The sequence below is a fragment of the Myzus persicae genome, unplaced genomic scaffold (assembly GCF_001856785.1).
Source record: "Myzus persicae strain clone G006 unplaced genomic scaffold, MPER_G0061.0, whole genome shotgun sequence".
Classification (NCBI taxonomy): Eukaryota; Metazoa; Arthropoda; class Insecta; order Hemiptera; family Aphididae; genus Myzus; species Myzus persicae.
In genome coordinates, this window is record NW_019103933.1 from 692,730 (window position 1) to 716,206 (window position 23,477).

Below are 23,477 nucleotides of genomic sequence, written 5' to 3' on the forward strand. Positions count from 1 at the left end.
TTAGAAGACTAAATAATAAACTTTGATGACTTGAGTAGTTAAGTAACAACAATCATATGACCAACCTATGGTTACATTTTTTTTCTTAACTTTCATAAGTATATAAAGGTATGAGATGATGGGAGTTATTTTACAGACAAATTTCAACCTAAATTTGGGCATGTTTTTCTTCCTAACATAACCAATTAATTATGTTAGTAAAATTAATTGTTAAAAGTTAAATATTGAAGCAATGATTCTTAACATTTCTCTGTTTTAAGGTTTGTATAATATTTTAAAATATAGATTTTAAAAATTTATTTTCAGTAGAACAGGAAACAGAACTAAAACTGGATAGTGGAGCTCAGACAATTAATGTACTTCATACATTTTTCTAATGAATCTATTACAATTATATTTTGATTGTTCAAAATGAATAAACTTGGAGTATTTAACTAGTGTCTAAACACTAGATGTTAAGAATCACTGTTTTAAGCTATAAATGTGTTTAATTATATTAATTTATGACAAATTAGAAAAGGCTATTTATTTAGTAAATACCAATTATAATAATATTAAACATAAAATTATTAAATAATAATTACAATAATATAAACAATAGGATTATGAAAATACAACATGTATTCTTTTAAATTTTTAATAGTAAATTTAAAAAGGTTTTATTACTTCCTATGGTATTATAACACTAAACTCAAGAACCAAACATACAAATTAATTAAGAACACAACTTACAAAATTTACTTAGGTATAACAGACGGATTAAATTTGATTTCATTGAGACAATTAAAAATTAAAAACATAAAAATGTCACGACAAAAAAGAAGTCGTAAAGAATAGGAAAAGATTGTATTACTCCGTTATTGTTACAACAAAGATATAATACTTTACAGTCAAATAAATTACAAAATCAATACATTTATATGCAAATAAAAGGATAATTCATAATTTAAATTATTAAAACATTACATTATGCTATTCTTGGTCCTATAAAGCATAGCCAATCTACTTGGTTATGCTGAAGTGCCAGGTAGACCAGAAGCATCGGCTTGTAGTTTTTCACATTTTGTCAAATGTTTTATAATCATTTCAACAGATTTAATTCCTCTGGTGCCAGGCTAAATTATAATAATATAATGAATCAATAAGCTGTATTTAATTTTGTGTACATAATATAAACATGAATTAGGTATGAAATTGTGCAATTAAACTTACAGCAGCAGTAAGCTTCATAAAATTTAAATATTTATCCAAAACTGCCAACATTGCTGTAAAACGACCATCTGGTAAATGCTTACCAACAAAGTCTAGGTATTCCTGTAAATACATTTTCACAGTTATTTTACTGAAATTGTTAAAAATTTAATGAATTACCTTGTTATCCATCGTAATATAACCAAGTAAAATTGCAATAAATGATGCAACCATTGTGTGTTGCATATTTTGACCTGCCTTTTCAACGACTATAAATTATAAAAAGTAACAAATATTATAATTTTGTATACTCTGTTAATTGATTACTTATAGTTGTTAATTAATAATCTATAAATATACAAGTATCAATGACTAATGTTGGAGAAGTTAATTTTTTTTTGTTATTATATTATATTTTAAAATTATGATTAAATAGTTCTTAAGTTACTCATTTCATAGTCAAGGTTATTTTACATTTAAAAGTTACTTCATTACAATTAAAGTTAGTTTTTATTTTCAATATTTACAATTGGAGTTTAATAATTATTTTGTCAATACATTAATAATATGAAATAAGACAAAATGTTTATTTAAGAACCAAATAAAACAATAATTGTGTAACACAATATTCTCTATTTTTAAAATTTATTTGTATGTAATACATTTTCAAAGTTGAAACTTATTGAAAATAACACTTTTTTGCCAAAAAGCTATTATAAAAATGCAAGATACTATTGGAAAATCATATAGTTGAATATAAATATACAAATATTATGAATGTGTTCATAAAATTTATTTAAGAAAAATAAAGTATCTAGTTAGTAATCTAGTAATTTTACCACAAAAAAGTAACTTAAATTACATACAAATTACTTGCAATCAAATGTAATTGAATTATCAAATGATTTAAAAAATAATTTTGTTACAGTAAAATGTATGTTAAGTATATTAAATATGTATCTTAACATACTCCCTTATACTGTCAATGAGCGTAATATAAATTATTGGTATCACTAGTACAAGTCAATTTCATTACTCGGTCTCAAGGAGTTTTGGTAGGAGTAGATGCTTGAACTTACAATTCTTGTAATAATTTGTTTATTGTGCACGAGTTAGTAAAATTAACTGAATACATTTTTGAAAAAATAATTATATTTTTTAACATTTTTTATAATTTTCATTATTTATGTTTTTTCTTATTTGACTGACAAAAGACATTTTCTTAACTTCAATATTTTTCAGAGTTTGTATTTCAATTCATAATGATATGTATATAATAATGTACATATTATAATAAGATACAAATTTCTACCAAATAGTTCAATAGTTATAAGATATATATTACCAGCGTCGGAGGAATGGCAAGGTAGAAGGAACAGCTGCCCAGGGACCACAATTCTAGGGGCCCAATGCCAAAAATGTTATTTAATGATGATGAAGAACTTCTTCAATTTTGAATTACAGCAAAATATCAAAAATCGATTAATGGGAGTTTGTCAATTTACTGTTGAGCATTCAATATCGTAAGTATTTTAAATTCAAGAAAAATTTAATATTACATTCCGGTAAATTTTTCTTTTTGTCAAAAAAAACCTGTGGTGAATCATCTATTAAATCATTTAATGTACCTATATTTTATCAAAAGAAAATTTTTTTACTTAAAAATAATTTGCAAATTTTCGATATTTTGATAAATTTCCAAAAGCCAAATTTTGAGTTTACGTTTAATACTTAGTTTAATTGGAAATATAAAAAACAAACGTTTTTACATAAATTGTGTAAAATAGAAAAAAATGTCAAAGCAGTACTTTAGGGAGTCAAAAGAAAAAAAAAATGTCTAAGGCCTCATGAAAAGCCTCGCTTAAACCTCTCGCTGGAGCTGTATGTCCCAAGCTCTATAATTTATATTATACTTACGTAACGCAATAGTCTCCTCAATATATTGTGTATGTGCTTTTAATGGAGCGTCTTTAGCTGGTTTTTCCGTCTGTTTGTTCTCACCATCCAATATTTCATCAGTCTTTTTTTCCTCAGTCTTTGCCAATTCTTCTTGTTGGAAGAACATTTTCACTAGTGCTTCAATTGCAAATGATTTGTTTGCTACAAACACAATTTTAACATGTTAAGATGTTTTAAAATTATTTGTTCAAAAATTTAACATACAGTCATGAAGAATATTACTAGAATCAGGAGCTTTAGCTTCTGCTATAAGTTTCCTATTTTCCACATTGATTTCAACTAGATTAATCAGCAATGTTAAGGTCTACAGAAAAAAATTATTCATAAGAATTATATAGAGAAATACAATTATAATTTAATATTTATTAAGTTTAATTATTACCGAAAACATTATATCAAACTTTTCATCATGAGGAACATATTCTGGAACTTTAAGGAAAATATGCAAAGCTGTATCAATAACTCCATCTTTTTGTCCAATTTTTGAGCCATGAGCTAGTTAGTAATAAACAAGACATTAATATACAAAAATATATTTTACTCACAAACATATAAATTATATTACTTATATGAAAACTTACTTATTTGATTGGAGTCATGTGACAAATTTATAAGCACTTTTAAATTGGCTGTTAGGCACTCTCGTAATACTGCACTTATTGAGTCTTTGTCGTTTCCATTATAACTTGGATATAACGGTATCTCATAATCACATACTTTAAACAATCTAACTAATGTATCAATCAAAATTCCATTTTCAAAATCTAATAAATAGACATTATTTTCTTCATTTTGCATTGTTACCTAAAAAATGAAATACAATAGGTAATAACTAGTTTATGGAATAAAACTCACTTATAAAATAACAAACCCATGTCTTACATTTTCAAGAATCCTCAAACAACGATCTACTTTTTTAATACGATCGAGTAATGTTGGGGACCACACATTTGTCATTGAGTCAACATGATTGCAACATTGTACAACTGTACGTACGATGTGATCAAGACCTCCAAGCTGTCTCATTTCTTCTTTAAACCACTCACCAGCTCGAACACTAGTAAGACTTAACAGAGTCTCCATAGCCAATTGTCCGACAGTGATGTTATCTGTGTTTAAGTATTTAGCGGCTCCTTGAGATTTAATCTCCGAACATAACTGTATAACTCGTTCACGTGTCTTTTGTAATTGATGATCAGTAAGACCACAATCATCAAGGGCTTGATCATGACTCGTATCGTTTTCCAATAAATTTAACATGAGTTCAAGACAATCACGATCTAAATCCATATTCAAACGATCTTGACTTAGAACAAACATAACGGTAGCTGTACACATTCCTAAGCTCTATAAAATAATAGGACATCATTATTTAAAAATATGTAACTTAATAAAAATAATATTAAGTATAAATACTTGATCTTTAGTAGCATCTTGTAATGCACGAAATATTTTAGCAACTGTCCCATGTGCTTTAACATGCATCCTAAAAGCTGGAGTCATACATTTAGTAGCCAATGTTATTGCAGACAGACATCTAGAATAATAAAACACTTAGTTAATACTAGTATATAAAATAAATGCTAATAACAAATATTAGTGTACCTAGTTCCAATTGGGTTGTTTGGTTGTAAAGCATCTAAAATATACTCAACATCATCATTAAACTCTTGAAATTCTCCAGACTCTTGAATTTGGTGAGCTTTTTTAACATTTCGGACCACAGTATAGTACTAAAAAAAAGTTAAAAATATAATTTAAGATTTTAAAATAAAAATATTTCAATTTAATAATTAAGATTGTATGATACAATCAATGACTTTATAATATAGTTGAAGTTCAGTCAATATCTAAATTATGCTTTTTTGTGCACTTTAAAACAAATAACACAATAAATAGCTTGTAGATAATTTAAACAACTCTCATTTTATAAACTTTTAGTAACGCTTTTTTTGAATAATTTCAGGACTATAATTATAGTTGACCATTCAGTTTGTTGCAGAATATACTGATTAAAACTATTACATATGCAGGATGATTTTTTAAAGTAAGATACGCATTCTTTAATAAGCTATTAACATTTTTAAATATTTTTTTTTTCATAAATTTAAGTCATTAAAATAACATTTTCAAAATAAATGTTACTTTTTTAAATGATGACATACATTTTTTATTTCATTCGGATAGTTCTGGATTATATTCATAAGTTAATTAACTTCTAATGATCGGAGTGTAACTACTAAGTTAAAGCTAATAAACTACTCGTTAAAATTTGATTTTTATAAACCAAAATAGGAAGGTACCGTGAAAAATATTATGCTTTAGTAAACAAAATTAAAAATATTCATTTAAATTTAAATTAAATTTTCATTCAAAAATGTAAAAACTTATAACAAAAATATAATTGTAAAAAATATTTTCAAAAATATTAGGAACATACGTCATACCCACATATCTGCTTACACACACATGACATAACAAATTTCTGTTCACCATTTTCAAAAGTGTGCTATTAGTTTTGATATCTCTAATAACCTACTATCAAATTTTAGGTAAGAACATAATGTGCCAGTCTTTTCGGTGAACGGGGTACCCGTGGAACCGAGTGGAAACCTCAAATACCTCGGTGTGCAACTATCCAGGAAGTTGGGCTTCAAACACCATATAGAGACGGCGGCAATTAGAGCAGGAGCCACAGCCGAGTCCCTGATGAAAATTCTTCCCAACATGGGAGGAGCCAGACAACGGAGGAGGAAAGTCGTCGCGCTGGCAGTGCAAAATCAACTGCTCTACGCAGCCCCGGTCTGGGCAGATGCACTCGTCTTCGAAACAAACGTCCAAACGTTAGTGAGACCTCAAAGGAGAATCGCATTAAGAGTAGCCATGGCATACCGTACGGTATCAGCGAATGCCATCTTAGTTGTTGCTGGCATGATACCAGTACACCTCAAAGAGCTAGAGCAGCAATTGAAAGCCAAAACATTGAAGGAAGGGGCTATGTTAGAGAAACGGGCGTTGACAGACCTAACATATAGGAAATGGCAGTCGCAGTGGGAAGCAACCAAGACGGGCCTGTGGACGAAGCGACTCATTGGCGATGTTAGACAGTGGACCGAGAGGAACTTTGGCGAGACTGATTTTCATCTGACCCAAATGCTGACGGGTCATGGATGCTTTGGATATTATCTCCACAAATACAAAAAACGGGAAGACCCAGCGTGCGTAGACTGCGGATCACCGGTGGATAACGCTGAACACACGCTGTTTAGGTGAGACAGATGGTGGAGACACAGAAGAGAGTTGGAGGTGAGAATTGGTGCAGCGCTGGAACCAGATACGGTGGTGTCGAAAATGCTAGAGAAGACGGACCACTGGAATGCGGTTAAGGCGTACGCGGGAATGGTGCTCTCGACGAAGGAGGAAGAGGAGAGGCAGGTTCAAAAAATAGCGAGAGCTGCAGGAGTAAGGTAGTTAAGTCGTATAATATGTGCACCGAAGGTGGAAGTAAGAGGGGTAGAGCCCTCTATCATTGTAAAGGCAACACCTTAGTTTTAAGTTTCAGTATGTTTGTAAATGGTATGTTTGTAAATGGTTTATATAAATAAAAGATGCGGATGCAGGGGGAAGGACTATCCTAGGATGAAGTGCCCCCCTGTAGCGCTGCGATTTAACAAAAAAAAAAAGGTAAGAACATAATACGTGTTCTCTAGTTGGTTTTTTACAATATTTTAATTTTTAAGAAAGTTATGAGTATGTCAAGTGTAAATATCTAAAAATGCTCTATAATTCTTTAAAAAATTAAAATATCATACAAAACCAATGATAGAATACAGATAAAATTGTAACCTAAAAGTTTAATAATAGGTCAATTCACTCTAATATCAATATTAACAACAAACTATTGAAACTGGAGAACAAAAATTTGTTATGTCGTACGTGGCTAAGTTACACATACAAGTACAACGTTTTCTTAGGTTATTGAAATGATAAATATTAAATAATGAACGTCTTACATCAAAAACATCATGATGTAAAATAATAAAACTTACTCCTTTTTCTTTCTTGTCACATTTAAGACTTGTTACTGAATCAAAATCATCATCAAATACATCAGTTGATTTTGTAACTCTCAGTAAAGGTTTTTGTTCAAAACTACCAGGGCTTGTATTTGGAATAGATTCTTCTTTCTTTTCTTCATCAATTTTTTTCTCTTTATCAACCCATGAATGTTTATAAAGAAACATACCTTTCTTATTTCTCTCATTCCTAGATTTAAAAATACTTTTCTTTGCTGGTATTATTGTTTCTGGTGGGTCTACGACCATTTTTTCAGTTACGTCTTCATCATCAATCTTAATTGGTTCAGTCTCTACAAAAACTCCTCGATGTTTCGAAGAAGGAATTTCTGACTGAACCTTAACGTCTTCTTTCTTTTTCTCAATTGTCTTGTTAGGAGGTTCTTGATCAGGCTTGAAGTGTACTTCAAGTTGTTTTAGTAAAGCATCAGTTGCATCTGGTTTTTCTTCTTCGTTTTCTACAGGAATATCCATTTTAGGGCTAGATAAAGAATCATCACTACCCTCTAATACAGCTAACAACTTATTGCGGTCATTCTCCAATTGCTCTATTTTAGTTTTATCAATATTCATGATGGTTGTTTCTTTCTCATTTATTTCATATTTCAATTCATCATCATCCTGATTAATAACAGTATGTTTAGATATATTTATTTTTAAAGCGGGAACTGTGAATTTAGCTCTATCTTGACGTCTCTTCTTAGGAATATCAATAATTGGAGGAGATTCTTCAGTTTCTGGCTCAGTATATGTAGTTTGTGGGTTTCGTCTCCGAAGACTTCTTGTTGTTATGGTAGGAGTAATTTGGTCATTACTTTCTGGTACTTCAATTGCTTGAAGAGGTTTTTGAATAGAATTAGGCTCATTCACTAATTGCGATTTACCTTTAAATATTCGAAGAACAATAGGTGGTTTACTCGGGTCTTTAGTCGGTGTTAATGATGTAAAAGACAATTCTTTTGATTCTGGAATTCGGTCTTCTTTTTCAGGAGAAGATTCTGGGGTTTTCTGAATAACTGTTTTAGTTTTCTTGGTCACTTCTGATCCACCATATTTTCTGTCAGATCTACTAGAATCAGCATTGCGACTTTTAAAAAATTTCTTAGGTCTTACTACATTTACAGTAGGTTCTGGTATAGCAATTTTAGGAGCAGGACTAGCTTCTTGGTGTTGCCTTTTTTTTCCTACACTAAATCGAGATCCTGACGTTTCTTCAGGTTTTCCTTAAAAAATATGAATTATTAAATTAAAAATGTTTATTATTATTATTTAAAACCAAAGTAAATTTATAGTATTACCTGTATTTGTATTACCTGTGACAAAATTAGTACTTCTAATTGAAGTAAATGAAGTTACACCCCATTTGCCAACAGTACCTGAAGATTTGGCCGCCGTAGGCCTATTAGTGTTTTCACACAGTAGCTTATCAAAATTTATGGCTGTTTGTACAACACTATTCGGATTATTAGAGTACTTCGCACGGCCATATGACTTCATGTAAGATCTAGGACCTTTCGCAGTGCTCTAAAACAAAAGTATATTAAAATTAAAAATATACATATTTAGGTATGTATGATAAAGGTACCTAATATAAAATAATAGGAACATATAAATGTCGAACCTGATCTGACATTGTAAATGTCTTATATTGATGATAATAGTTTAAGACTAGACTTTACTGAAAACTTGCACAATATTTTGTATTAATAAGTGTATACTATTAAACACAGGAAATTTATTATGCTTTAAAATATTTGTATTTATTGAATTTAATTGGAGACTAGAGTGCTAAGACACTAAGTATACTCTGTTCAGCGAGAGAACATGCCAATTCAAAAATGGTTCCCTTATGGCAGGGTATTGCACGGGGAACCAAGTACGGTCGATGCACTGCATATTCTCTAGCTGAACTGAGTATAGTCACATTATAAGCATAAATGTATAATGTACTTTAAATAAATCTTTAATTTTATTTAAGTGTAAATAATATAAGTTATCCTTACATTATTGTAATAGATTATTCTGATAAAAATTATGTTTAGGTGTTGCCTCAGTACCTATATATCATCCTACTAATCAATTATATTTCCAATAAATAAATAAAACATTAAGACACCTACATTAAAAACAGTATAATAGGTAAAATTAATAATTAATATCTAAATACAAATACATAATATAAATGAATAATATACAAATATATTACATTATTGAAATTTTTAAACTAGATATACTTAATACATAAATGCAATCTAGTATAGGTAATAAAAAATTCAAGCATTATAAAAAAAATATTGAAAAATACCGTTTCTATCGGTCCCATCGAGATGTAAAATTGTTATGAAAATTTTTGTAAAAACCCAATAGCACCCATCACTATAGATGACCGATTACAATTAATTTGTTTGGTAATGAAAATGTTCTGGAACAGTACAAAACCAGGCACTTGACCGCCTGATAGTCAATGTTTAAGGGACATCCTTCAATAGTATTGATATATTTCATGGCAATTTATAGATATTTGAGAAAATAGTTTCCATTACAGTATTTTGTTTCGCAATAATTATCGATATACCTGCATGTTAAGCGTCGTAGGCGTAATCAACTACTGGATACATCTGATCAATTCCAACCGTTTTTTATTTCAACGCACGGGGAACAACGACGTCATGTATGAAATGGGCATCAGCCGCATTTTACAGGGCTCGGGGGATTTCAAACGTACTGCAAACTGCGAAACGAGAAATTAATTTCGAAACTTCAAAAATACAAGGTAGATATGAACACTATGAACTCGACTGAGTGGGTGATCACTGATCTTGTATGCATTTAATAATAATAAAAAAAAATGTATATTGTAAACAAAACACACTCTTACGCACGTACACATATACACACAAACGGCACACAGGACACAGACGATGGACGGTATGAAAATAAAAAAAAATTACCAATGCAACAAGGCGCAAGCGCTATGGCTAAGAGTCGATAGTAGTATCGATTAGTTTCATGTTCCATGGACTTATGCGATCTTTCCATGATAAAAAAACTACTTTTAACAAAAAAAAATTTTACCAGCAATAGTATATAGGTAATAGTATTGTTCTGTGCTAATGCCTAATAGATATTCTAAATTCTTAATTATACTATAGTACTATTCTACAAAATCTAATGACAATAGCACGGATAAAGATAGCTTAATCGCGATTAGTGCCAATCGTGGAGAGTACTACGGTGGTAAAAAACTAAAAACCATGAATTCGTATAAAATAATATTTTAATGTAAATATGTAAATATGTCATATATTATTTATAAGTATTATGTAATATAAGATTAAATAATACCTACTTAATAATATTGGTTTATAATTTAGGTAGGTAACTACATATTAATTTATGTTACCTTCCTACAAAATATATATTCCTATATTTATGACTCATGGTGTATAATAACTTATAAATGTAATATTGTTAATTGTTAGATAAAGATGTTATATAGTATTACTGTAATAGTGTAATGGTATAACAAGGGCCTGGTGTGGCTCGGCAGTTGGCCTCAGTCACTAACATGTTCTGAGGTCAAGCATCAGCCGGCGTTGCTAATTTCCGGATGGGGGACCACCCGGGTTTGTAGTGACAAAAACTCGCACCTCATACACGTGTTCCTCAATCAACAGTAACCCCCCCCCCCCTATAAAATGTTAATGGCCATAGTTTCCGATGCTTATAAAGTTATAACTCATAAGCTTCTTATAACATTAATATAAAAAAATAAAATCGTGTAGCAACGCAACATTTTACTTGTACACTGCCTGATTACCCATATGGTACCTACTTACCAAATTATTTGTATAAGTATATAATACAGCATAACCTTAGGAGTCAGGGTTAGCCCCCCTCCTCGTCAAGGGCCCGTATTTCTAAAAATTGTGTATTGATAAAACGAAATTCCAAAAATAACATATTATAGTATATAGTTTGGCAATATTATTACTAGCTCATCCCCTCACAACCATGTCGCTGGAGGCTGGAGCCGCACCTGTGAAACCTCCTCTAGCGAACACCTATAAATGGCAGATACCTCCAAATAGATGACGTTTTCTTAGGAGTTAGGAGCCAACCACAAACTGAAACACCTGAATAACGGTAAAAATTTCATAGACAGTGTCTGGTATTTGGAGGTTTCGCTGTAGTATAATTCTCAACTTTATTTTTGTCTAATAAATAGGTAGGTATAGACACAGACAGTTGGCAGTAGTTAATAGGTACCTACCTACTCGAGTAGATATATACCTCTACAACTATAAGTCTAACTACCTACACTACTGGTTGGTAATTTGTTTTAAGATTCAAATATCCAATTTCAAATAAATATAAGATAGATCTATGCCGGGTTGCATAAAAAATTGATTAATTTAATGATTCACTAAAATTGAGTGATTTAATTATAGGTCACTAAATCATGTCTAAAAGACCGGACCATTAAATAGTTAGGTAAATGTTATTGATTGACATTACATATAATAACACGGCACAATAACTAAAGACTAAAGTAGTTATACATAGGTTCCTACAGTATCTAACAAATTTAAGCAGATGGGAAATGGTTTGTCCACTGGACTCCCCCAGTCCCCCACTAACAAAACGTCAAAATAATATGTCATGTTACTATTGTTTGGGCCAACTACAAATTAATATAAATATTAAATTAGGGAGTAGAAACTGTACAATTTTAAATTTTGAATCCAGCTTGATGAAATAAATTGAGAGGGGACAAAATAACAAAATAATAATTAGAGGAAAGGATCGGCTGAGAATTGAATCGTAGATTTAAAGACCTTATCAAAGCGAAAAAACTATAAAATATAGGTAAAAATGAGAGTAGTAAATAGTACCTAGAGTACCAATGTTTCGAATGAATATTAAATGTATTAATGATGAGAGGTCATACAAATCTTGAGAATGACTAGATGAGAAAGTAAAGAGGATCCAAATAAGTTTTGGAGTGAAGTAGTAGACTGGGTGGTTATATCGGAGGAATTTATTAATGACTTCACGACTACATTAGTCGTGTATAGTGTATTCAGTATTGATATATCAGATTATTTGCTACAAATTTTAAGAATTTTCCATTTGGAACAGAGGAATCTTATTGGTCAGGAACATTCAAGTGGTTTGGAAAGGTGGAGTGATGCATATATTTTTCGGGGCTAGTCACTAGAGAGGTGTTGGGAATTTAAGATGGGGATAAATTGTTATAGATTTAGCGGGGATTCAAAGCATGTATTTAAGTGGAAAATTTAATCCAATACTATTCCAGTTGTTTTATATCCATTAATATTATAGATTTCCAAAATGAAACAGATTACAAACAAATTTTACAAATTTTAATAAGTAGGTACCAGAAATGCTTTAATCTGTGGATACTGCATTCAATACTTGAAACGAGTGGCTGTTAAAATCAGCTGAGGCACAGTTAGATATATTGAACTTTTACTAACATATTATATATACTAACATAAACTTACAAGTCACAACAGTGAAATCATACACCACAATATGCTTAGTTTTATTAAAATGTATAAGTTTATACTTAACACTAGCTTCAAATAAAGGTAAAAACAATACTGTTGAAATGTTAACTTTTACAATTTATAGTACATATATTAGGTACATTTATTAGCAATTGTACCTTGGGTTGTAGTTATTTGATTCGTGGTTTTTAAAGGTATACAATTATATATTTTTGAGAAGCTATAGGTATCAACTAGTTGACTAGTTGCAAAACTTAACTACAGACTTGCCTGCAGACACAGAAAAGTCTTAGATGCATTGATGGTTTAATGTTATAAAAAGATTCACAACAATATATTTTAAGCTCGGCTTCTTTTTTTATAATCTAGAGAAGTAAATATTAGGTTTAGGTACATGGGTGTTCACGGGGTATGGCATTTATTGTGTATTCATAGTACCTACTTATATTAATTCTGAAACCTCATTAGTAGAAAATTGTCTATAAAAAATTATTCAACAACCAGGGAGCCCTCATTGAAAATTCCTTAGCACAGCCCTTATCAGGTATGCATAACCTAAAAATAATAACCATACTGCATAATGCATATACCTAGTAAGTGATGGTATACTTCACTTATTTAAAATTCTTATAACTTTTGGTTTGTAGTTTAGGTTAGAAGTTTAGCAGGTATATATTATATTACCTATACGAGCATATGGCTATACTTATTGTATATATTGGTACGTAGTTTAGGTACATAATTGGGGGAATAATATTAAACAAAATTGAAAACATACAATTACTACTGTTAAAATATTTTTATTAACGCCACAATTGGTTAAAAATCAATTCCGTATCTAGCAAAAAATTATCATATGATATGTATACCACATGTGGGTAATAATATCAAGTATATAATAATTAAAAACTAATAATATTCAAGTCTCAACTACAATTATAACCAGCAGTGGTTAGGTAAGTTATAGGATTTCTAACTTCGACTACAGTTATAGTTACTTTGCAGTTTAATAATTTGATTCACTAATATTAGTACTAATTCCTCATTATCACATAAAAATAAAATTACTGTTGATCGCTTATGACAGGCTCCTGTTGATACAATTTTTGTATAGTTCTCTATATATGAAAGATGATTAGTATAATTTATTTTGAACTGTATACTACTTAAGAGTAATGATACTAGGCTTGTAAGCTTGTAGTAACTTAAAACCTGGAGATCCTTCTGGTTCATTTTTAAGTATATCTAATGCTTTAGATAATAATACTTTAGCTTCGTCATACATTCCTTTACTTTCAGCTTTATTTTCTGATATTCTTGTAGCTGATTCCAACAAGGCCAAATGAAGTTCAAATAATATCACTGAAGTATAAATGTTCAACCGTGTATATAATGGATCAATGATGTTTAGTACGAAAAACATTTCTCTGCATAGTTCTACAAAATAATATTAATACAATTTTTACCTTTTAAAATATTATTTAATTATATTTTTTCTAGTGTTCATACCAGATTTTCTTTTCAATAAATCGTCAGTTAACATTGAATGTTTGTAACCCATTGAATGGCCATACAGCTGTATTAATGTATGTTTTAAATTAAAACATAAATAATGATTTGAATGAACACGGGTTTTCAGCTTTGAAATAGCATCTTCTAGTGAATTTATACTTGGATTCTAAAATAAATAAGAATATAATTGTTGTTCTCACTAGGTAACAATTAACTCAATATTATATACTCGGAGAGCTTTATCAACAATGTAATTTAACTCTGTTAAAATTGTATCAATTTTATCTGATGAAACAGTTGTCGGACACCTGTCACATTCCCATTCACTGGAATCATCTAAAGGATGTATAGGAGTTAAATTTCCTTTACAAAAATCTTTTACCTATAAAATATCCAAATTTTTTAAACATTGCATTAACTCTTAGTAATATAATATGTATAGATCATATATATTTATAAAGTATAATGATAAGTAAGTAGAGTTAAGATATAGAACTTACATTACACACAATAGTACTAAAATGAGTGCCCAGTTCTGTAGCATCGGAACATCTTTTACATTTGCATTTAAAATATTTTGTAGAAAAAAGATGAGCTCTCCTTTCTCGGGTTCCCCATAATGCATTAGTGTACATGGAAGTTATATGTTCACCCCTATCGTTAATTCATATTTATAAATATTTCACTATTTTAGTTGTTATAATTTAAATTTAAATGTTCTTACTTAACAATTTTACGAAACGCATAAACATAAATACGTCCACATGCATCAAATGATATGCCAGTATTTGGTAAACAGTTGTGCTCTAGCTTGCTTACTGTGGGATATATAGCAGTTAACTCTAATCCGGCTACTTGAACGTCTAAAGCATTTACATCTAAAATACCACATATTTTGTGTATAAGGTCTGATGGAGTTTCAAATTCTCCACTCAAATAATTATTTCTTAAATAATTATACACTGAATTAATCTCCCTAAAATAATATTAATTGCTGTACTATTATGTTATGAAAATTAAAATTTTTAATACCTGGTATTTTGTACATTACTTACTCGTATACTTCTGATCCTGGGCCTCTGTATTCTATGTGACTCTTTAATTCCATTAGGCGATTCCATTTGTTTTTATCCGTGAATTGCAATAGTAGACATTTTAAAGGAGTTAAAGCATCATACATATAATCATTATTTTGGGCAATTTTTTCAGATCCTTTCATTAATACTTTACATTCACCTTCATGGGTATTTTGATTGATTGATGTTACTACACATCCTGCACCACAAATAGGCCATAAACACTTTTCACACAAAGATTCCACTATAGACTCTGATCTTTTCAAACGTTGTAAACATTTAATGCATATTGGTTCTGATGTTGGAAACTTAGGACCTATAACTAATGGTTCTTCTTGAATTATAATGTCGGATGGATTAATAGTACGTTTAGCTATCAGATGTCTACCTACAATTGAATCTATTTGTAACTAAAAAAATAAATAACAAATATACTTTGGGTCTAAATACTAATAGTTTTAAATTACCTCATAAGATACACATTCATTTTTATGTTGTTTCCAATGAGCTTTTTGATGTTCCTTTGAACAATACACAACCAATGTGCATGCTGCACATTTACTACTTGCACTAATGCCACAAAATGCACAGTGACTATTAGTTTCTAAATGTTTAGAAATTATTTCATTACACTTCGCCATGTTTGATGTTAATACTTAATACTGATTTAGTGTTACATAAGAAATGTGTTACAAATATATCCCCTGCACGGCATTATATAACTATTATCTATTTTTGAAGATACTATAAATACCCTGAACAAATGGTTCCCAAACTAGATGAATAATACTTGAGAACTGATATGAAGAAAAGTATCATTTAATTTCAAATAACTTAAAATTATTTACATAAATATTATTATTGCTATAAAACATAAATACAGAAAGAGAAATTTAAAAATAATAAAACAATAACATTTTATAGAAAATATTTACATTAATTTAATCTGCATGTTCATGCTGTGCTTCAGCTTCACGCCATATATTCTTTATGTCTTCAACAAATTTTCTCCAGAAATGCATAGTCCTAACATAAACTAGTGTCCAGAATATAATTACAAACCATGCTAACCATAGTGAGTAATCATAATCACGATTCCCAAATCCAGGGACAGGCTTTACAAAATCTGTCACAGAAATTTCCACCTTTTCATTTGGAGTGAGATCTATATAAAAACAGTAAAACATAGTTTTTAATAATTTAACGATAGAAAAATATTTAAAATATAGCAAAATAAAACTATCAATCATACAAACAATAATATGTAAATAATATATACATCATAATACAAATTTTAATTAAAATAATAACTTGATAATTTCATAAAAATTATAAATTTGATTGTTTAAATATGGTTGGCGTAAATATTAATATTATTGTATAATATAAACATATAATATATTTTGCAACAATAAAACAATACTCGACTCATACATGTAGTCATGGGACTTCCATCTTTATTTTTTTTAAAAGCTTAAGTTAAGTTACCCTAACAAAAGTTAAATAAATAATGTAAAAATTATTTAAAAATATAAATTGACTTGAGTACCTAACTAAGTTAAGCTCCACATTTTTGTGAAAATAATAACTAAGTTGACTTAAAAGTTGAAAGTTATAAAAGTTATAATAATAACATATTATATTATATACTTTCGATAAATTACTCATATTTTTATTTTGTACTAATTAAAAAACAGTTGAATTGTGGTATAGTTTAACAATGAGGTCACTGCATAGTGCACATGAACTACAGTAAAACTCCGATTATCCGAACGTCAACCATCCGGACGTCCAATTAACCGGATGAGAAAAAAAAACGGCGAGTGCCGTTCTTCTTACACCTGTCTCGTAGTCGATTTTAGATTAGATAAAGAATATACATTATATATTATTCTTAATAACATCCGTCATTCCGACGTAGGTACATTACAAATTCTGAAGCTTTTGGTGCATTGAATTTGGAATTTAAATGGTCTAAGACGCAAGAAAAATCGAACTCCAATAATTAAGGATTATTTTTTTCAGTTAAATATATAATAAAATCATTTGTTTATGGTTACGAATTTTAAATTATATTACATATTATATATTAATGATAAATACATGCGTACAATATATTCGTACAATTATATAACTTTTGATATATTATATGTCAATCATCCAGATATTTGCTTATCCGGACCATCTTTGACATTAATTAGTCCGGATAATCGGAGTTCTACTGTACTAGCTTTTTTAAAATAAAGTATATTAGAGAAACTTAAAAAATATACACAATTAATAAACTACAAGAACCATTTATTAAATTTGTCTACTCTCACATAGCAGTGACTACCAGCACTATTCGATCACTATACAGGGTGTCCCGTGAGAATATATCCATCAGTAGAGGGGGACTCGCCATCTGTACAAAAACCGGTTTTTGCTGTTTTACCTATTAGCTAAAAAATTGATTAAAAATCAGGAGATTAATAAAATTAAAATGTTGAAACGCCAATATTTTCAGAAAAATGAACTCTACAAAATGGCTATCTTCAATTTTTTTTTTAAATAATTAATAAAAAAAATATATTTTTTAACTTTTTTACTAAAACAAACAAAAATTAAAACATGAATTATTTGTAGTGCTTATCTCTGTGAGTCTTAATAAAAAACTAGAATTATGATATCTACATTATTTCAGGAGATATCACAATGAGTAAATCCTCACGGGACACTCTGTATGTAAGATACATTTAATTTAAGAAAAACTGTTTTATAGTTGACTATAACATTATTGTTAAATAAATAAAATAAAATTATAAGCCATACTCCATAATGTCTATCAATCAAGGAAATGTTGCATTCCAAGTTTGAATATTTATTTTCCAATCAAAAAATCTTGTCATAATTAATAGTTTGCTGATCTGAATTAAACATAGATTTTTTCTTACTTAAGGAATATAGTAAAAATGTTTTTATTAAGTTTTCAGATTATAAAAATTAGTGCTCTATAACTTGCAACAGCAATAAGGCTAACACTTGACATTCCAGAAACCAATTTGAACCAAATTGTAGATAAAATATTTTTGGTTTGAATAATAATAATAATAATAATAATAATAATAATTGATAATCATTTTAAAAATAGTACAGTCGACTCTGGATAATTAAAAACATTTGGTATTTTGAAGTTAATGCTTGTTCTCTTGAAAATCTCCAGGTAATTCTAATAAAAATCATTCATTTAAGTATACTGGGTAGTTTGAAACAAAATTTTGGGAAAACTGGCCATTAACAAGTGACAATAGTGTCAAATTAACAATTAATAATTTACTACAATCATGTAGAAATTTATTTATGTTATTTCTTAATTGTCTCTTATCGTATTTTAACTAGATAGCCGAGTATAATTTTATTTTAGTTTTGTTTGGTTAGTTTTTAAGTTGAGATCTTGTGATAAGTGCTTCTGGTACAATGGGTTTGGGGTATGCAGAGGGAAAAATGTGCCTTGAGTGGCCTCTTACTAAAAGCAAAAGTAAAATTGTTTGCCAAAGAGTAGGGCATCCTGTTTTTCTCAGCTAGAGATAGATGGTTAACGAATTACAAGAAAAGAAAAGGTACTGTTTTCAAAACAATTTGTGGTGAAAGTTGTAGTGTTGACTATAACCTGTGTTCAGAGGGGCATCATAAACCTCAAACTTTGTTGTAAAATTAAGAGCCACAAAACGTGTTCAGCACAGACAAAACTGCTCTATTTTTGAAATGTTTACCAGATAAAACTTTCACCTTTAGAGAGGAAAAGTGCCAGGGCGGGAAACATAGTAAAGACAGGTTAACAATTCAGTTAACTCAGGTTTCATTCACTGTATATTGAAACTGTTGAAGCGCTCTATATTTTTTATGATTTTAGACCAGTGGTTCTCCACCGGTGTGCCACGGCACAATACTGTGAAGCGAAATCGACTAGGTGTGCTGCAAGAAATATCATACATATATAGGTGTGTGGCAATAACTATTGCGTTCGGCAACATTGCCGAAGTTGTTGTGGTTGTCGAGTACGTGAGCGTGCGGTGAAAACTTGTGATATATAATAGTGTGCCGTGCACCAAAAAAGGTTAATAGCCACTGTTTTAGCCCAATAAGTCATAGAATACAAAAATAAATAGCCTAGTTATGCTTCAACATTTATGTTTAAGTACTAAATGCAACTAAGATAAACATTAGTTAGTGTTAACTAACTATAACTATAACTAAGATACTTAAGCGATTATAATGTATAATATAGAATACAACAAATATATTATATAATAAAGCCAACTTCCAAAATAAAAGAGTTGAGATTACAATTATATAGCTGATTTAGAATTCATATTCAGAATAGAAAGGAAGTTGAAAGGAATATAAAGGGTTTTTAGGAAATTTATCAAGATAAGGTGTTTAGCCAACGAAGCAGGATAAACAAGATATAAGATGTGAAGGAGATCACACATTTTTTCATATAAATGTAGTGTACAGAGTGAGGAATTTTGTAAATGTGATACGGTAATAATGTATGACCCTTACAAAGGTCAAAGACTATTAAATTGAATAATAGAGGATTTAAATAAATTTAAATTATCGAATCAAGTTTTCTTAAGGATACTGGAAACTTTATATATTATATTCCCATATCTTTGAAAACAATTGACTCTATTTATTAGACCCTCTTCCCTAATTTTTGAATATTAGGCATATATTATAAAAATATATTTTTGTAAAATATTATACTAATTATTATAATAATAAAAACCAAATTATTAATAATTATAAACAAAAATATGAATGCTTACCCGTATGTCTAATAACAAACTTAGTAAATTCATAAAGTGAATAATCAGAACCATTATATTTGGCAATAGGTTTTCCATTATGAAACAGAACTAATGATGGGACTCCAGTTATACCATACATTGTATTAAATCTAAAATAAAAGTAAAAAATTGAAGTTTTAAATTTAAATTTAAATAGCTATTATAGATTTTATATAAAAATACATATATTTTTACCACATACCTTTGTTCAGATATAGCATTAAAAGCTACCATTTTAATTTGAGGAAATATTCTTGGAAGTACATTGAAGTGAGGTGCAGCTAAAGTGCTGAATTGACATGATCTAGCATAAAATAACACTAATGAACAAACACCAGATTCACGGCGATTAGTTACTTCAGGATCATATTTTAAGACATATCCTAGTCGTGATGAATTAACAACCTAAAGAAAAACTAAATAATTAATTCTGTCATATATAAATATGTTAATGAATATGCAAAAAAATATTTTCACAAATTTCTTACATTTAAACTATTGGTGTTGACTAAGTAATTAATTTGTAACCATTAGGGCAATTGCATTTATAACATTAAATTAATAATACTCTTTCAGTTGCAATTTTAATAATTAAAGATAGGGGAAACTAGACTAAGTATGAAAAATTACAATAATAGACATGAACACAATATGCTCCTTGAAAAAATACAATTTGCACAAAACAAAAAAACTCAAATTATAAAAGAATGAAGGCATGCAGGTTTTCTTTTCTTTTCAAAAAAAATTTAATAATTTTTTCAACAAACTCGGATTTCAATTGAATATTTGTATTCTCATTTTGAATATCCTGGATTTAACTAAAAAATTGAATTTATATAAGTATTTATGTTTAAATATTATTTTCTTCAAAGAAAAAATTTAAAGTGGTAAATAATAATTTATTTGNAAAACAGAAAATTTGTTTTGGCTACATGCCTTATAAAAAGACATAAGTACTTATAGCTGTACTGGTGACAATATTTTATGATATTTGAGCATATTTTATTAGTATTAAAATTATAAAATATTACCTCAACTGAAATTTCTGTTTGATTTAAATGTACAAGGGTGGTACAATTAACAATTCTTGAACTGTTAGCAGCTGTAACATTAGCTAATGGTTCATTAATTGATGGTTGACTGGTATTTGTATTGTCGGTGACGATTTCAGCGTACAAAACTGACGATAAAAATGTACTTAATTTAAATTCTTTCCCACTATTACTAGCAGTGCTTGTAGTTAAATATGCTTGCATAGTTGGCAAGTAATTATGTTCTTCTTCCATTTTTTTCTAAATAATTTATTTGTATAATCAAATAATTGTTTGTATTCTAAATTTTGAAAGTAAAAATCATACCTGAAAGCTTTTAATGGCATTACTTATTGCTAGTATATCTGTAAAGTCCGTTACTTGCGGTGCAACTGTAAAATTTTTTGGAGAATCTGGTTGTTCCAATGGTCCAAATTTACTGTCGTCAATATGTACATTTTCCTCAAATTCAGCTGTAATATATTTTTAACATTTTTGAACTATTATAATGATAACATCAAATTATGATGTCTTACCCAATGCCAGTCCGCAAACAGTTAAAAATAACAAAATATGTGGAAAGTTCATTGTCTTATCCTTATATATGAGTATATGACACACTCAATGAGCATGAACTAAAATTAATGTTCCTGAAAAAACAATTTTTTTGTTTATTGGAATTACATTAGCTTAATGAATAAAACCAATCAGCTACAAAATTAAACAATTCAATTTTATACTTTCATAGTTCAATACATTGGTATTCTAAAGGAGATTATCATAAATCGTTGCCTATCGGTAATAATTTTTAATTTAATATGTAATATTTATAATATAAAATTATGAAACTTCCGTGATTTCATCGGTTATTTATTTACTTATTTCTATTTTCTGCCTCTTGTCTGTTCTCTATAGTCTATTTATCATTCTGCTGATAAGTGATAAGTGTTTCCAATGTTTCCATCATTAAAAACTTGGTAGCCACTTTTTCGACATCAATCTATGTTTGAATTGTTTTTTGACCAAAAGGCATATAGATAATAAATAATCTTATTATCTATGATGAGAGGACGTAAGAAAAATAACAAATATTATAACCGGCTGGACGCATAGGAATTTTTCTCATAGATAGCGCTGCTTTGTACACTTGTATTAATATTTTTAAAGAAAAAGTTTTTTTTTTAAATTTTTATTTTGTTTAATTTTTTGCAGTCTATGTTTATTTTTGTATAGTTGAACGCCTGTTGCCTACATAATTGTACATTTCTTTGCACATACCAACAGATATCGATATCTAATACCTATACTAAAGATATTTGTGCAATCGCCTACTCTACGTCTCTACCCCTATTTACTGTTTTAAACTTCATTATTATTATAATTTATAGATACTGAAGTAGACTGTATAGAGCTATATTATAAGATATAAGATATAACTATAATTTATTATTATTACGCACCATGCTAACATCGTGCAACCCGCAGGACTGAGATACTGAACTTAGGTAAGATAAATACTTAACTAAGTAAAATGAAAAATGCTATGAAAATATGAACTACATATTTTGTAGTAGGCAAGTACGATTATAAAATATTTACTATTAACTATTTGGTATATAAAAGTGGGTACCTACGAAACTACGTTATTTATCTTTTTTCATAAAACAAAAACTAATTTTTCTATTGTGTGAAATATAGAGCATCGAAATCTCGATTGAAATTGTATAGTTTTAGTAATTTAAAAATTGTTGTCGGACAATTTCTTCCGTGTTTAAATATAAGTCGCGTTTTAAGTGACGTCATAAGATCTGCTGCACACCGTCCGACGGGCCATATCTAAAATACATGCATGGTATTTACTTCGTACGATTAAAATAAATACGTATTTGATGTATAAAACTATAAAAGTAAATTTTTTTAAATGTTTTACCATACTTTTTCATAATATATGTTCGTATTATTTACATAATAATGAAAATAGTTTCCGGGTAGTTTGTAGTTTGTAGTTTCGAGTAGAGACTTGGCCGACGGAAATCGAGGGTGGCTGGGGGGCTAAGTCCCCCCGAAAGGCCATCAAAATCTCTCGAGAAGTCCAACAGTTATTGTGAAGGGACAAAGCCCCCCCCCATGATTTAAGTTCATTTGAAAGATAGTACCCCCCTCCAAAAAAAAAAAAACTTTTTTTATATATTTCCGCCTATGGAATTGACATTTTTTAATAGCTAAATAAGGTATGGGGACAGTACATGGCTTCAAAAAAATCTGA

At 29.1% G+C, this 23,477-nt stretch overlaps 3 protein-coding genes across 7 annotated transcripts; all 3 read right to left on the reverse strand.

Annotated features, from left to right (window-relative positions):
• Nucleotides 1-773: 773 nt before the first annotated feature.
• On the reverse strand, nt 774-10,153 carry LOC111036580 (protein wings apart-like). Of its 3 annotated transcripts, none has more exons than XM_022318655.1 (14): nt 9,802-10,153; nt 9,532-9,680; nt 8,540-8,750; nt 7,200-8,449; nt 4,756-4,883; nt 4,567-4,687; nt 4,033-4,497; nt 3,732-3,954; nt 3,533-3,645; nt 3,355-3,454; nt 3,109-3,291; nt 1,372-1,460; nt 1,213-1,314; nt 774-1,115 (listed from the first exon to the last, which is right to left on the reverse strand). In XM_022318655.1, exons 2-14 carry the CDS (start codon nt 9,547-9,549, stop codon nt 1,011-1,013), a joined length of 3,108 nt encoding a protein of 1,035 aa, XP_022174347.1. In that variant the 5' UTR covers nt 9,550-9,680; nt 9,802-10,153; the 3' UTR covers nt 774-1,010. The 3 variants fall into 3 exon arrangements, with proteins under 3 accessions (XP_022174347.1, XP_022174345.1, XP_022174346.1); XM_022318653.1 differs by having other exon boundaries at nt 8,525-8,750; XM_022318654.1 differs by lacking the exon at nt 9,532-9,680 and having other exon boundaries at nt 8,525-8,750.
• A 3,387-nt stretch (nt 10,154-13,540) lies between these two features.
• Nucleotides 13,541-16,103, reverse strand: LOC111036581 (protein msta-like). The gene is made up of 7 exons (XM_022318656.1): nt 15,816-16,103; nt 15,328-15,758; nt 14,997-15,248; nt 14,773-14,926; nt 14,502-14,654; nt 14,270-14,438; nt 13,541-14,197 (listed from the first exon to the last, which is right to left on the reverse strand). The coding sequence occupies exons 1-7, from the start codon at nt 15,987-15,989 to the stop codon at nt 13,923-13,925; spliced, it is 1,608 nt and encodes a 535-aa protein (XP_022174348.1). The 5' UTR covers nt 15,990-16,103; the 3' UTR covers nt 13,541-13,922.
• Nucleotides 16,104-16,204: 101 nt separating this feature from the next.
• Nucleotides 16,205-22,250, reverse strand: LOC111036582 (thioredoxin domain-containing protein 15). Of its 3 annotated transcripts, none has more exons than XM_022318658.1 (7): nt 22,090-22,250; nt 21,748-21,861; nt 21,539-21,684; nt 21,212-21,472; nt 20,383-20,585; nt 20,160-20,290; nt 16,205-16,513 (listed from the first exon to the last, which is right to left on the reverse strand). In XM_022318658.1, exons 2-7 carry the CDS (start codon nt 21,797-21,799, stop codon nt 16,290-16,292), a joined length of 1,017 nt encoding a protein of 338 aa, XP_022174350.1. In that variant the 5' UTR covers nt 21,800-21,861; nt 22,090-22,250; the 3' UTR covers nt 16,205-16,289. The 3 variants fall into 3 exon arrangements, with proteins under 3 accessions (XP_022174350.1, XP_022174351.1, XP_022174349.1); XM_022318659.1 differs by lacking the exon at nt 22,090-22,250 and adding an exon at nt 21,968-22,083; XM_022318657.1 differs by lacking the exon at nt 22,090-22,250 and adding an exon at nt 21,952-22,083.
• Nucleotides 22,251-23,477: the final 1,227 nt, after the last annotated feature.

Bases quoted from the DNA above. Each gene is read 5' to 3' on its own strand.
- LOC111036581 (XM_022318656.1), bottom strand. From the start codon at position 15,989: ATGGCGAAGTGTAATGAAATAATTTCTAAACATTTAGAAACTAATAGT. The intron at 14,655-14,772 runs GTAAGTTCTATA...GATATTTTATAG, and splicing joins TTAGTACTATTGTGTGTAAT to GTAAAAGATTTTTGTAAAGG. The intron at 14,198-14,269 runs GTATGAACACTA...ATTATTTTGTAG, and splicing joins TTTATTGAAAAGAAAATCTG to AACTATGCAGAGAAATGTTT.
- LOC111036580 (XM_022318653.1), bottom strand. The intron at 4,498-4,566 runs GTATTTATACTT...ATTATTTTATAG, and splicing joins AAGATGCTACTAAAGATCAA to AGCTTAGGAATGTGTACAGC. The intron at 3,955-4,032 runs GTAAGACATGGG...TTCATTTTTTAG, and splicing joins GTTTGAGGATTCTTGAAAAT to GTAACAATGCAAAATGAAGA.
- LOC111036582 (XM_022318658.1), bottom strand. From the start codon at position 21,799: ATGAACTTTCCACATATTTTGTTATTTTTAACTGTTTGCGGACTGGCA. The intron at 21,685-21,747 runs GTAAGACATCAT...AATATATTACAG, and splicing joins TGTTTGCGGACTGGCATTGG to CTGAATTTGAGGAAAATGTA. The intron at 20,586-21,211 runs GTAATATTTTAT...GTTTTTCTTTAG, and splicing joins AAACAGAAATTTCAGTTGAG to GTTGTTAATTCATCACGACT.